Source organism: Meriones unguiculatus, chromosome 9, assembly GCF_030254825.1.
Source record: "Meriones unguiculatus strain TT.TT164.6M chromosome 9, Bangor_MerUng_6.1, whole genome shotgun sequence".
Taxonomy (NCBI): domain Eukaryota; kingdom Metazoa; phylum Chordata; class Mammalia; order Rodentia; family Muridae; genus Meriones; species Meriones unguiculatus.
In genome coordinates this window covers 12,272,770-12,287,032 of record NC_083357.1, presented here as the reverse complement: position 1 = coordinate 12,287,032, position 14,263 = coordinate 12,272,770, and the positions used below count along the sequence as shown (strand labels likewise).

Sequence of the window (14,263 nt, the reverse complement as noted above, 5' to 3'; positions counted from 1 at the left end):
TTTCAGTAATTTTGTTGTTGTTTTTGTTTTTTGAGACAGAGTTTCTCTGTGTTAATAGTCCTGGCTGTCCTGGACCTCACTTTGTAGATCAGGCTGGCCTTGAACTCAGGACCTCTGCCTCCTGAGTACTGGGGTTAAAGGTGTGCGCCACTGTGCCTGGCTAATATTTTTTGACCTAAAGTTTAGAGGTTCTTTTCTCTAACTGAATTATAAATTATATCTGTCAATACTAAAGATGTTCATAGTCAATTTAATATGTCAAGCCTTTTAATTTTACCATTACTTTTCTTAAAGGATTCACCAAAAGCCCAGCTACGAAGGACAATAGAATGTTGTCGGACCAATTTGTGCAACCAATATTTGCAGCCTACACTGCCCCCTGTCGTTATAGGTAGGTCAGCCCAGAAATGTCCAGGCTGATTCTCTGTACTTGTCAGTAACAATAACCAAGCTACCTAGAATTCAGTGCTATAAGTCTAGAATTCAGTGCAGTAAGTTATTCTCATTCTTCTTGTAAGATGCAGCAGAAAAATACTATACTTTACTGTTGACTGTCATTCTTAGGTCCATTTTTTGATGGCAGCATTCGATGGCTGGTTGTGCTCATTTCCATGGCTGTCTGTATAGTCGCTATGATCATCTTCTCCAGCTGCTTTTGTTACAAGTAAGAAGATACTTATTTATATACAGAACATCTTTCTAATATTCTATATCAGCAATCTTGGTTTGTTTGTTTGTTTGTTTGTTTGTTTGTTTTTTAAGCCAACGGGTAAAAACCACTGCCTGCTGTGGGCAATTCAGGTATTGCTAATTTATATTCTCTGGTTATAGTTTACCAATTAAAATTTTTTGGTACTAGTTCATTTTCTTATATTTAAGAATATTCAAGGCTTTCTTGTTTGTAGAATAGTGAGTTTTGTTGTGTCTGAATTTTTAAAGTGGATTCTAAAGTAACATAACTTGTTTTCTGGTTTAATAATTTGGGATTTTTGAGTGAAATGGGATTATCTTTGAAGCAGGTTACTTATTAATCCCATAAAGAAATCTGTATATAAAGAGTTTTATAGTATGGTGAAGTTGTCAAATTTAAGAACCTGGAGGGAAAGATAAATTCAGTGAGTGAATTTGATACTGGGTTGTTAGATAGAAAAAATGAAATTGGGACAGTTTCCTGCTTTGAAATATATTTGAACCAGATTAGTTTAGAACTGTATATTCATATGCATAGTTTGGAAAGCCTTTGAGTCTGCCTCAACTTGGAAGCAATCAAGGAAGTAAGTAAAACATAAAGTAGTATCAGCTACATAAAAATGGAAGTGTGTGGCCAAAACCCCACAAGAGTTTGGAAGATGGAACAAATGAAAAATACTGGCAGCTAACACTGAAAGTGGTTGTTTTACACATAAAGAAGGATCTATAAATCAAAAAGTATAATTCAATGAAAAAATAGACAAGTGGATACATTTTAAAAAATAAATATGTGTGGCTTTCTGAACGTTTTTGTTTTTTTGAGACAGGGTCTCACGATGTGACCCTGGCTAGTTTGAGCTCACACTATAGATCAGGTTGGCCTCGAGCCCATGGAAATTTGCCCCTGCCTCCCAAGTGTTAGAATTAAAGATGTACACCTCCATTCCCAGCTGCATGACTCTTTTTAAAAAGAAAATAACAATAGTATTCTCATTTTTCATCTACTATATGTACAAGGACCTGTGTTTGTGTGTGCGTGTGTGTTACATACGTGTGTGTACCCACCCAAGTACAGGCCATATCAGTTAACTTCCTCTTTCTCAGTCATTCTTCACTGTAGTTTTTGAGACAGCTGTTCTTACTGAACCTGGAAGTCACTGTTGTGGGCTAGAGGGCTTGCCAGTAAGCCTAGGCATCCTCCTATTTTTGCCTCCCCAGTGCTGGAATTACAGTTATACCCGAGTTTTTCGTGGGTGCTGGTGTTCAGACTTGGGTCCTTATGCTTCTGACAAGTAATTTACTGACAGTCATCACCTTAGCCCGTTTTGTTTTTCAAGACAGGGTCTGTCTATGTAGCCCTGGCTGTCCTGAAAAATCACTCTATAGATCAGGCTGGCCTGGAACACAGAGATCCACCTGCCTCTGCCTGTGCCTCCTGAGTGCTGGGATTAAAGGCACATGCCACCAGCGCCAGGCTTCAAGATTTTTTTTTTCTTTAGATAAAAATAGCAGATTGAGAAGTCAGCCTGAGCTACAGAATGAGGTATTGTTTCAAAACAAACAAAAAATTTATTTTGAAAACAAACAAAAACCAATTTTTCAATTATTGGGTGAGGCATGATAATGAAAACAAAGATATGGGCAACATTTACCAATTTAATGGTCTTGGTTTCTCAGCCAAGCCTGTATCTTATAAACCAGATAGTATTCATAAGGAAACCTGTGTAACAAGGGAGAAAGGACCTAAAGAGACTGATTAGAGTTCAATGAAATGGCCTAGGCAGATTAAGCCTATACCCGTGAATCCTGAAAGTCTCTTGTAGTAAACACTGATCCCTGGGAGAAGGAAACCAAGGAGTTAAGAATTAAGAATGCCTGTGCTTCTGGCTGAAGAGTGTTTGGCTTCATGACACAGAGAGGGAGCATAGATATAGCCCATCTGAGTCTCAGATGAGAAAATATAGGTCAGAGTCTGGGGAAGATGGCATCAGATGTGTTCATGGAACTAGAGAATAGATGAGCCTCATGGGAAAAGATGAGTTCTGCAGATGACCCCATCCAGTATTCAGCATGTTCATGTGAAAAACCACTCAAGGCTGGGAAGAACATCTGAAATGACTGGAGGAAACAGTGTTAGTGCTCACAGAAAGCTGGGAATAGTGTCTGTTAACCACCGTCTTCGAGAGTTGGCCTCAAACATAGGCCTTGGTTAAGTACTTGGGTCTTGCCTCAGTGGCAGAGAATAATTAGCCCTGGATTAAATGTGGCTGTGGTCCCTTTTCAAAAACAAGACCCAGCTGGGCATGTGGTGCACATCCTTTAATTCTAGCACTCAGGAGGCAGAAGTAGGTGGATCTTCAGGATCCCCAAGTTAGAGGAGCGCTGGTCTACATAGTGAGAGTCTGTCTTAGGAAACAAAACAGACAACTGAAGGTTCATGCTGTTTACAGTTTTGTTCTGTGAAAAGTAACACAATAATACTTGGAAGAATACAATCAAGTGATAAAAAAAACAAGAACAGAGACAGTTTTTAAGAGACTGTATGTTTATCAATATAAGAGATAACATAACTTTCTATGCTGAGTATGCTTTCAGATTTTTTAAGGAGATCTTATTATTCTAATGCCATGTTGTGTGCTGTGGAAATGGTGATATTTAGAGGGTTATTTAGCTTTGGTTTTGAGAATAGAGTCTTAACCATGTAGCCCACACTGGCCCTGAATTCAGGATCTTCTTGCCTAACTCTCCCTAGTAGCAATACCACTGGCCTCTGGGGTGGGGAATGTATTCACTTACTAATAAACTATAACCATCTCTTCATGTTAGCATGACACACAGCATTCTATCTCATAAACTCAATTTCTACTGGACTATAACAGATTTTTTTTTCCTGTGGTGAAGATTGATTAGGCTACAATTCTGCCTGAAGGAATGATACAGTGTGGCAAGAATTGAGGCTCAGAGTGTCAACAGTGTTCCAATTTAAAAGTTTTAAAAGTAGATTGTTTTCTGTCTTTTTAAAGACATTACTGTAAGAGCATTTCAAGCAGAGGTCGTTACAACCGTGATTTGGAACAGGATGAAGCATTTATTCCAGCAGGAGAATCATTGAAAGACCTGATTGACCAGTCACAGAGCTCTGGCAGTGGATCTGGACTACCTTTATTGGTAAGCCAAAAGCTTCTTATAAATATAAATGTTTCGTTGATACAGATGTGACATCATGGATATGTGGGCATCTTAGTTATTGCAGATTAAGAAGTAATAGATAATTTTTTATGTGTGTGCAAGATGAAATTAGTTAAAAACAAGAAATGTGAACCAAGGAAAATAGGATAGGCAAGATAAAGCCATAAGTACAGAAGTATAATACTGGGCTGGAGAGATGGCTCAACAGATACGAGTACTGTCTGCTCCTCCGGAAGTCCTGAGTTCAATTCCCAGCAACCACTTGGTGGCGCACAACCATCTATGCTGAAATCTGATTCCCTTTTCTGGCGTGCAGGTGTACATGCACACTCATACATAAAATAAATTTAAAAAATCTTTTTTTTTTAAGTCTAATACTTACATTAAAGGCTAGGATATAAGGTCCTGTGCAAATGCAGGCTAGCAACATATTTTGCTCTGAGCTTTTTTTCTCCCTTCCACTTCAATGCTGGAGTTTGAGCCAAGAACCACAGGAATACCAGGCAAGCATTCTGCCAATAAACTACATCCTCAGCACTTGGGTTTTGAGACAAGGTTTTACAGAATTCAGATTGTCCTTGAACTTGAGATCCTTCTGCATCTGCTTCTGTTTCCTAAATGCTGGAATTACAGTCATGAGCCACCATGCCCAGCTAGGTGTTCTAAGTATTTTAATAACCAACTAAATAAAAACACAACTGTAAGGTTCCTTGTATCTTTAAGATTAAACTAATTGGCTGAGGGAAGTATAACTTTTAGGTCTAAAAAGGGTTACAAAATAATTTTAATGGATGGGTGAGTAGGTAGATGGATGGAGATTATCAGCTTCAGGGATGGAGAATAGCCCTCTGAGGCAGCCCTCCTAATCACAACACTACATTTCCAGGTAGGCTTTTAACTGTTTAATGGCATTACTTGAAAGTAAATATTTAATGACAGTTTAAAAATATTTAAAGTAATCTGTGATAGAATTGTAGAGCTGAGAGTAGAGCTACCTGTGCAGATTGTGTGATTGTATATATACATAAAATGTAAGATTCCTATAAATAAATAAACATACTGCAACCAATGCTTATCAGTTTGCAGAATACAAAGTCATTATTTCAGTTTCACTGAATTTATAAAATACACTGGCAACACATATCTGGAAACTTAAAGTTAAGAAGTAGTATCATTTAAAATAACAAAAGGCATGAAATAATTTTAGAAACAATGCAAATTTTATACAATGAAAATTACTAATTGTTGAAATTAATGGAAACCTAAATAAATGTAGGTAGATGTGTAGCCTGTTTATGGACTGAAGACAATGCTATTACAGTATCAGGTTGCCTACTTTGAAGGGTTGTTTCATTTCAGTACAAATAGAAGTCAGAGCAGATTTTCACAGAAATGGATGAACAGACTTATAAAAAATACAGAGGACTAGGTGAACTCAAGTTGTGTGAAAAGAGCACTGTACCAACTACATGGCTTCTGGACTTACTATAAAGCCACGCTAGTGTGTTCAGCGGGACAGAGCAGAGCCTCGGAAGGGGCGCTTATTACCAGAGTTATATGTGTGAGTAATTATCTGTGTACCACTTGCGTGCCTGCTACTCAGAGGCCAGAAGAGGATGCCCAATACCCTAGAACTGGAGTTACAGGTTATTGTGAGCTACTTAGGTTCTGGGAATTGCAGCTGAGCCCTTTAGAAGAGCAGCCAGCGCTCTTAACCACCGACACATCTCTCTAACCCAATCAATTGATTTTATTTTATATATAAATTAACTTTATCCTGACTTAAAAACATTACAGAGAGAGTATGCTAAGCAGTGCATGATATAAGCCAGTTGAGCCTGGCTTCACTCCAGCCTTAGATGCACTTCCAGCCAGAAAAGCTCCTTTTCATTTACAGTTACTCATGGTCTGGAAGTGAACGGCGCAGTGCATACTGTGCTTCAGAGCTGCCTGTACTCTGAGCCAGGGATAGAATTCAGGCAAAGGTGTGTGTATAAAAAATTATAATTCCGACAGGGTCAGCTATGGGGGAGGAAGAGTAAAGATGTTAAAGCTAGACAGACAAATAGCACTCTTCAGAAAATTGGGTCTGCAGCAGGAGCCTGTGAGAGGAATAAATGGGTGAATTATAAAAGGTTGGAATAGAGCTTGAGAATTTGTTTGGAGGTTCCAGCAGGGGAGCAAAGCTGCTTCTCTATCTGGGGAAGTGTTGGGAAGAATCCAGTGGAGTGGTGAGAGAGGAAGAGGGGATACCTGCCTGGCCATCAGATCAGATGAATTAACCCTGGTGATCAATGGGGTGACAGATGTTATGGCCAGATCACCTCACATTCTGAAGATTCTAAGAGCCAGAAGTAGTGGATGACTCCAAGGAAACAGCATCTTCTGGACATACAGGATCAATACACATATGAACTCAGAAAAACTGACTACATGTACAGCTTCAAACAAGACAAACCCAGCACTGAGAAGGGAAAGTAGACACATAGTTTCACCTCTAAGGAAAAAAGATCTAGCAGAAATTTGGGAAGGGAAAAGAATGAGCAAAATATGCTGGATGGAAATTAAAAAAAAAAAAAAACTGTTGGAATAAGGGAAGTGTAGGTAAGTAGTGAAAACTGAGCCTGGATCAAATATTCTAGCCTGTTTTTTGTTTGTTTGTTTGTTTGTTTGTTTTTTAAGATTTATTTATTTATTTTATATGAGGGCTCTGTCTACCTGCATGCCAGAAGAGGGCAGCAGATCCCAGTATTGATGGTTGTGAACCACCATCTGATTGCTGGAAATTGAACCCAGGACTTTTAGAAGAGCAGACAGTGTTCTCAATCGCTGAGCCATCTCTTGAGCCCCTCATCTAGGATCTTAAAGACTGAGTTGAGGGGTTTAGTTATCATTTAGATTTTGCTGCATAGTAAGTCACCCTGAATTCAGTGGCTTAAAGCTAAAAAATTATTTCTCATGATTATGAGTCCTGTCGAGAAGTTTGTTTCCTAAACTTGCTTAGCTCCTAAGCAATATACATTATAACAATATATACTATATTGTTACATAATACATTATGTAATATATAGAGCATATTATATAATGTATAGCATGTTCTACATCATGCTGTATTGAGTGTATAATATGTGTATGTGACATTACATATACTACATACAGTCTATATAATATATATGATATAGTATACATATATACTGTACTATATATGTACACACACATATATATCTTGTGTTTAGGATTGTGCTTCATGGGAGCAGAAAGAAGGGGCAAGTGTGATACACAGCATGTATGAGGTCTACTTTTTATACATTTGCTATTCTGATGCCCCAAAGAAGTCAAGTAACCAAAGCCCAAGTGTGTAGGGAAGGAGAATCCTCACAGGTGGCTGTTAAAATTATCCCAGTGACTAACCTGTATGAGATTTCAGAATACATTGTTCATTGCTGTTTTTAAATACTGTAAATTTAAATGTTAGTATGTTTGTATTAGAGGTACTTGGATATGCCAGGCTTTTTAATGGGATGACGTATCACAGCCCTTAGTCAGCCTTAATGAAGTCTTTTCCTCAAGAGTTCACAAACTCTACTTTTTTTTTCTGTATAGGTTCAGCGAACTATTGCCAAGCAGATTCAGATGGTTCGGCAAGTTGGTAAAGGCCGGTATGGAGAAGTGTGGATGGGTAAATGGCGTGGTGAAAAAGTGGCTGTCAAAGTGTTTTTTACTACTGAAGAAGCTAGCTGGTTTAGAGAGACAGAAATCTATCAGACGGTGCTAATGCGTCATGAAAATATTCTTGGTGAGTATCCTTTGCTTTAATAAGTTCTTTATTCCAACAAGGCTGTTAGGGTTCGCCTGCCATATGCATGTTGATTTAAATGTTTGTGTAGCTGTAAGAACACCCGTAGAATTCTCAGTGGACTAGCACACAATCCTGAATGCAAGAAAGCATTTTACTACTCTAAACAGCTTTGAGTTACAAAAGCATAGTAAAAGCTGGTTTATTGAACTCACATAATAACAGAAGCCAAGTCTTTTGTAGAAAATTTCAGTGCTTTTGTAGGGTAGCCTTAACTGCAGCAGCCTCTTACCCTTTGTCGTTAGAAGAATGCAATGTGTAGCTTTAATGTAGTTTGTATGCCCAATTACACACACACACACACACACACACACACACACACACAGTCATATAATAATTTAGGTATCTGATCAGTAGAGTGTATAAACAAATCTAGCTTTTCTGAGTTTTCTTTTCAGCTGCTATTTCATTATCTTTTAATTTGTAAAGTACATTGCCCATTGCTAAGTATAGACATTTAAGTTCATTTCCTAGTGCTACTATAAAAAATTACTATGAACTTAAAACATCAGAAGTACAACTGGGTGTGGTGATATACACCTTTAATCCTAGCACTCAAGTGGATCTCCGAGCCCAGGGCTAGCCTGATCTACAGAATGAGTTTCAGGATAGCCAACGTGACATAGAGAAACCCTGTCTGGAAAGGGGTGGGGAGATGGCCCACTTGTTGAAGGGATTGTCTAATAAGCAGATACCTGCATTTAGAACCCACTTAAAGAGTGGCATGTGTTATACTAGAAACTACAATATTTTTAAGTTCATGTGTGTATGTTGTGTGTGTTCGAGAAGGTCACAGTGATGTGAGGTATGAAAGGTGGAGACAGGTATCCCTGGAGCTCTTGGACCAGTAACCTAGCTACCTGGTGTGGTTCCAGGCTGCTGAGACACTCCAGCCTTGAGAGGTGTGAGGTGCTAGAGGAGCAACACTTAAGGTTGTCCCCTGAATGCCACAGGTACTACATGAACCTCTGCATATACAGAAGGAAAATAATGAAATGCTCCCCTCAGCTGCAGGATCTAGAATTTTAAAATTAGGCTCTTGGCAGGGCCATGCCCTCTTTGAAGGTTTCTTCCTGGCTATAGCAGCCTTTAGTGTTAGTTGACTTACAGACAGTCCTCCTTTCTGTCCCTCGTGGTCTTCTCTGTGTCTGTGATCACATTTCCGTCATCTAGGACACTGATCAGTAAATTTGGGCCTAGTCTATATTATGCACAACTTCATGTAAATATGATTTTACCCACAAAGATCTTGTTTCCAGTGTAACTTAAAGTATCAGGTTTTTTACTTGAATTAAAAACTTCTTTATAGGGCATTCATGAATAGGGATTTTGGTGTTTTTATTCTTGTTTTTCTTGTCTTGTACTCTAGCTCTAGTAGCCTCAACTTGTGCAGTCCTCCTGACTGTCTCTAGAGTACCAGGATTATACTAGTGTGCCAACACTCCCAGGTAAAGAGCCTTTTCAAGAGAGAATCAAGGTAACTAGCACTTATAGGTTATTGTGTATATGATTTTTTTCTTAGTCATAATTATTATCATGCTCTTATTAATGTTAGGATTATCATAAATTAACTGTATGTGTTGGCACATGCCTGTAATCCCAGCACTCAAGAGGCTGAGTCAGGACAATCACAAGTTTGAATACAAGTTTTGATTACATGGCAAAACCCTGTCTTTAAAAATAAATTTAAAAGTAAATTTGGACTAGAAATAGCTCAATGGTTAAGAGCACATACTGTTATTTGCAGAGGACCTGAGTTTGATTCCCAGCACCCACATTAGACAGCTCACAACTGCCTGTAACTCCAGTTGTAGGGGCTCTGACACCCCTCTGACCTTCTTGAACACACACAACATACACACATAAATTTTTAAATACTTGTAGCTGGGTGTGGTGGCGCACACCTTTAATCCCAGTGCTTAGTTAGGCAGAGGCAGGTGGATCACTAAATTTAAGGCCAGCCTGGTCTACAAAGCGAATCTAGGACAGCCAAGGCTACATGCTACACAGAGAAATGCTGCCTCGAAAAACAAAACGAAACTGCAGCTGTGTTCGTGTGTGTGTCTGGAGAGAGAGGGAGGGATTTATTGTAAAACTATAATGACATGTATAAATCATAGGAAATGAATTTTGGTTGCATATTCAAGACATTTGCCAGTCAAATTAGGATAGTACTGTCTGTACATGGTAAGTAGTTCATTTCCTGTACCCTGTTGTGCATCTATAATTGCCTAGTGTCTCTGAGGACAACTAACCTTTTAAACTCTTTAACTAAACAGGCTTTATAGCTGCAGACATTAAAGGCACTGGTTCCTGGACTCAGCTGTATTTGATTACTGATTACCATGAAAATGGATCTCTCTATGACTTCCTGAAATGTGCCACACTAGATACCAGAGCCCTACTCAAGTTAGCTTATTCTGCTGCCTGTGGTCTGTGCCACCTCCACACAGAAATTTATGGTACCCAAGGAAAACCTGCAATTGCTCATCGAGACCTGAAGAGCAAAAACATTCTAATTAAGAAAAATGGAAGTTGCTGTATTGCTGACCTGGGTCTGGCTGTTAAATTCAACAGGTAAATGATTCTTTGTCCAGTTTGGAAATTATTTTACTACCTAACAGGTATTTATACTCAGGGTTGTTTCTGAGATTTTTGTTTGTTTTTGTAGGTTTTTGGGGGATTATTGGGGATTGAACCCAGGATCTTATGTATGTTAAGCCACTAAATCACATCTCCAGCCTCTGTCAATAATTGCTGATTTCCTGTTTTTCATGCTTTTATTTCAGCGTACCTGTACTTGAACTTTTTGCACATAGAGTTGTCCATGTTACATATAAAGTAACTTGTGACCTAAATAATGGGCAGAAGTTTGCTTCCAGTTCCTCTGTATTAAAAAAGGCTAGCATGAAGCTGGCCAGTGGTGGTGTGCACCTTTAATCCCAGCACGGGTAGGCAGAGGCAGGTGGATCTCTTGAATTCCAGGACAATCTAGTCTGTATCATGAGTTCCAGGACAGCCAAAGCTACACAGAGAAACCCTGTCTCAAAAACAAAAACAGAACAGTAACAAACAAAAAACAACCAAAGGTTATCATGAACATTGTTGAATGAGTTTTATATATTTATGCATACTGTTTTTATTCTTGAGCACTTGCAAAAGTATTTTTTTTCATTATGGATTTCTAGAGAAGGGAGGCTTGGGGAAGAGATTCCACATACTGTGGCATATTGTATATGCTGCTTCAAAACAGTATAGTGTGTAAATTTATACTCACGTAAATCTGAGGAGATAATTAGGCAGTTTCTTTTGGTATTGTCAGTTTTCTGAAACAAATAGAACTATAAAAATTTTAAGGAACTGTTGAAGCAGTTATAATGCAGTTTAAGAGTAGAGCAGGTGTTTCACATTTCAGAATTCATTTCAGACCACAAAATATAAATACTAGTTGAGAGAATGGAAATATGGCTTAGCAGTTAAGAGGACTTACTGCCCTTGCAAGGGTCATTATTTAGCAGCCACATTAGGTTCTCACAACTACCTATGAACTCCACAGGCACACATACATGCACTTAATTAATTAATTGACAAATATTTTGTTGTTGTTTCTTTTGAGGCTGGAACTTACTTTGTCACCTGGGCTCGTTTGGAAGTCTGACCTCTGGACCAGGCTGACCTTGAACTCACAGTGCCAAGCCAGTGCTAAGATAGATTAACCACACCTGACGTACCTGTGTGTGTGTGTGTCTGTGTGTGTGAGTGTGTGTGAGAGAGAGAGGGAGAGGGAGAGGGAGGAGTGGTAGTTGATACTGTATGGGCCATTTAAATATCCCTGATCAATAACAGTGTTCTTTTTAGTTTTGTTGTTTTTTGTTTGTTTGTTTTGTTTTTGAGGCAAGGTTTTTGTGTGTAGCCTTGTCTGTCCTGGATTCAGTTTGTAGACCAAGCTGGCCTCGAACTCAGAGATCTGCCTGCCTCTGCCTCCCTTCGTGCTGGGATTACAAGCATGCACCACCACACCCAGCTTTGGTTTTTCAAAACAGAGTTTCACTGTGCAGCTCTGGCTGTCCTGGAACCTGCTTTGCAGACCAGGCTGGCCTTGAACTCACAGAGATCTACTTACCTCTGCCTCCTGAGTGTTAGGACTAAAGGCATGTGCCACTACCTCCTGCCTTTTCTTTTTTGAACACTTCACAAATTCGCTTTTCATGCTTCCACAGAGGCCATGCTAATCTTCTCTGTATTGTTCCAGTTTCAGTATATATGCTACCCAAGAGAGAACCATTTGCAGTGTTCTTGTTCTTGGTCAGTGTAGTGTTTGTTGCCTTAAAAATCATCTGATTTCCCAGAACAAAATACCTGGCAAAAGGAAACTAAAGGAAGGAAAGGTTTATTGTGGCTCATGGTTTAAGTTTAGTGACAGAGAACATAGACATTGCTTGAGACATTGCATGCAGTCAGAAAATGTATTTGGATTGCTTCCACCTTTCTCCCTTTTTAAGTATGGGCTCCAGTTGATGGGTGTGTTGGCCACATCCACATTAGGTCATCCCTTTCTTATTGAAACCCCTGGAAGTACCCTCACAGACACACCAGAATTGTGTGTCCCAGATGATCCCAAATTCATTCAATAGGCATTAAAATTAAACATCATAAGTCCATCTTTTGCCAACTGAACACCCAAACTCTTGACATTTAAGCTATAACATTCCACCCTTGATTATTGATATTCATGACTTACCTCATGGTAATCATGCAAAAATGGATTTAGCTCTCTGTAGAGTCCCTAAAGTCTTTCTTTTTTAATTTAAATTTATTTTTTATAATTTATATATTTTACATCCCTATTGTAGCCCCCCTCCCACCTCTTCCTGATCCCACCCACTCTCTTTCTTCCCTCCTATTTTCTGCCCCTATTTAAAGTCTTAACAGTTGTAATGTTACTCAAAACCAAGATTCATTACAAGGTGTGATGGCACACAGCTCTAATCCCAGCTCTTAAGAGACAGAGGCACGTGACTTCTCTTGTGAGTTTGAGGATAACCAGCACTACGTAATAGAGTGACCTTGCCTCAGAAAAATAAAACAAAATCCTGTAAATATACCAGCATCAATACCAAGAGCCCCAGGTCAGAGATTCTCACATTTGGAGCAATGCCTTAATTGTTAGGCCTTTTTAAGATCAAAAATTAGGTAGATATTTCCAATATACTATGTCACAGAATAAACATTTCCATTCTACAAGGAAAGAATACAAATAAAGCAAGGAAACTGGACTAAAACATTAGTGAAACTCAAAACAACCACTGGGCTTTGCAGCTCTATATATGGTTTCTGGTGTTTATGATAGCATCATCTGGGTTCTCAGTGCTCTTATTTTAGGAAATTCAACCCTGCTACATAGTCCCTTGAGGGATCTTGATAGAGCCTCTATGGTCATGTAATTTTGCTTTTGGTATGCCTGCTGAACCACATGGGTGATTCTCACAAATTCTGCTTTTTCATCTTGTAGTCAATCCCACTCCTTTCTGCCACAGCTGTGCTGTCTTGTCTGTGCCTGGACAGCTCAAACTGGGAAAACTCTTACCTATAGGATCATTTTGGAGCAGGGTTAAATAAAAAATAAAAATTCTAAAACCATACTTTTCTAGTTAAATAGATGATTCTGTAGTTAATTGCAAGTTTTGGTTGGGAGATTTTAAATTCATACATAGTAAAGACAGTTCATAAAAATATAATCACATGATTAGGCACCTTGGCAGCTCAGGACTTTGCTGCCATAAATGAATGAACAAAATATTATAGTGTGAGTTATTGACCTATTACCTCAACTCACCCTTTGCATGTAGGCTGTACCTTTTTTGTGTTTGTAATGGTTCAACAAAAGCCAGGAAAATAATTTTTTAGTATCACAGTGTCATCCAACTTATATCATTAACTTTATTGTATATGATGGTGAACAGTGGTCAATAGTTTTATACTCCTTTAAAAAATAAGTAAGGTCCAGTGAGATGGCTGAGTGGGTAAAGAAATTTGACAATGATTCCATCCTGCAACCCAAGTGTTGAAGGAGAGAATTGAAACCTGCATGTTGTCCTCTGACCACCACACATATGCCCTCCTCTTGCACAGGCGGATAGAAGGAGGAGAAGGGAAGGAAGGACAGAAGCACAGACAGATGGACCATGCCACAACTAAGTGATACTTAGGGTTAGAAAGATGACTCGTTAGAGCAGTTACTGCTGTTCCCAGCCCTCATGTGTGGCCCACAATTACCTATCTAAGTCCAGCTCCAGGGGCTCCACTGCCCTCTTCTGCCTTCTGAAGATATTTCACTCACATAGCACACACATACATGAACACAAACAAAAATAGATCTTTCAAACAAACAAAAAAAACAATCCCTTGGTCTTTGGCACACACACACACACACACACGTGTGTGTGTGTGTGTGTGTGTGTGTGTGTGTGTGAGTGTGTAGAGGGGGGGGGTGTTTTGTTTTTCAAGTCAGGGTTTCTCTATGTAGCC

At 39.0% G+C, this 14,263-nt stretch overlaps 1 protein-coding gene and 1 non-coding gene across 4 annotated transcripts in view; one reads left to right on the top strand and one right to left on the bottom strand.

Moving 5' to 3' along the window:
• The window catches only part of Bmpr1a (bone morphogenetic protein receptor type 1A), a 94,489-nt gene that overhangs the window by 72,381 nt on the left and 7,845 nt on the right, over positions 1-14,263 (top strand). For all 3 annotated transcript variants that reach the window (XM_060390894.1, XM_021635977.2, XM_060390895.1), the window contains 5 exons: positions 295-391; positions 565-664; positions 3,714-3,858; positions 7,483-7,675; positions 10,015-10,312. In XM_060390894.1, coding sequence (XP_060246877.1) covers positions 295-391; positions 565-664; positions 3,714-3,858; positions 7,483-7,675; positions 10,015-10,312 — 833 coding nt within the window. The remainder of the gene's footprint in view (positions 1-294; positions 392-564; positions 665-3,713; positions 3,859-7,482; positions 7,676-10,014; positions 10,313-14,263) is intronic.
• On the bottom strand, positions 11,911-12,017 carry LOC132656768 (U6 spliceosomal RNA). The gene has a single exon (XR_009594457.1). It is a non-coding gene; the product is annotated as a U6 spliceosomal RNA (small nuclear RNA).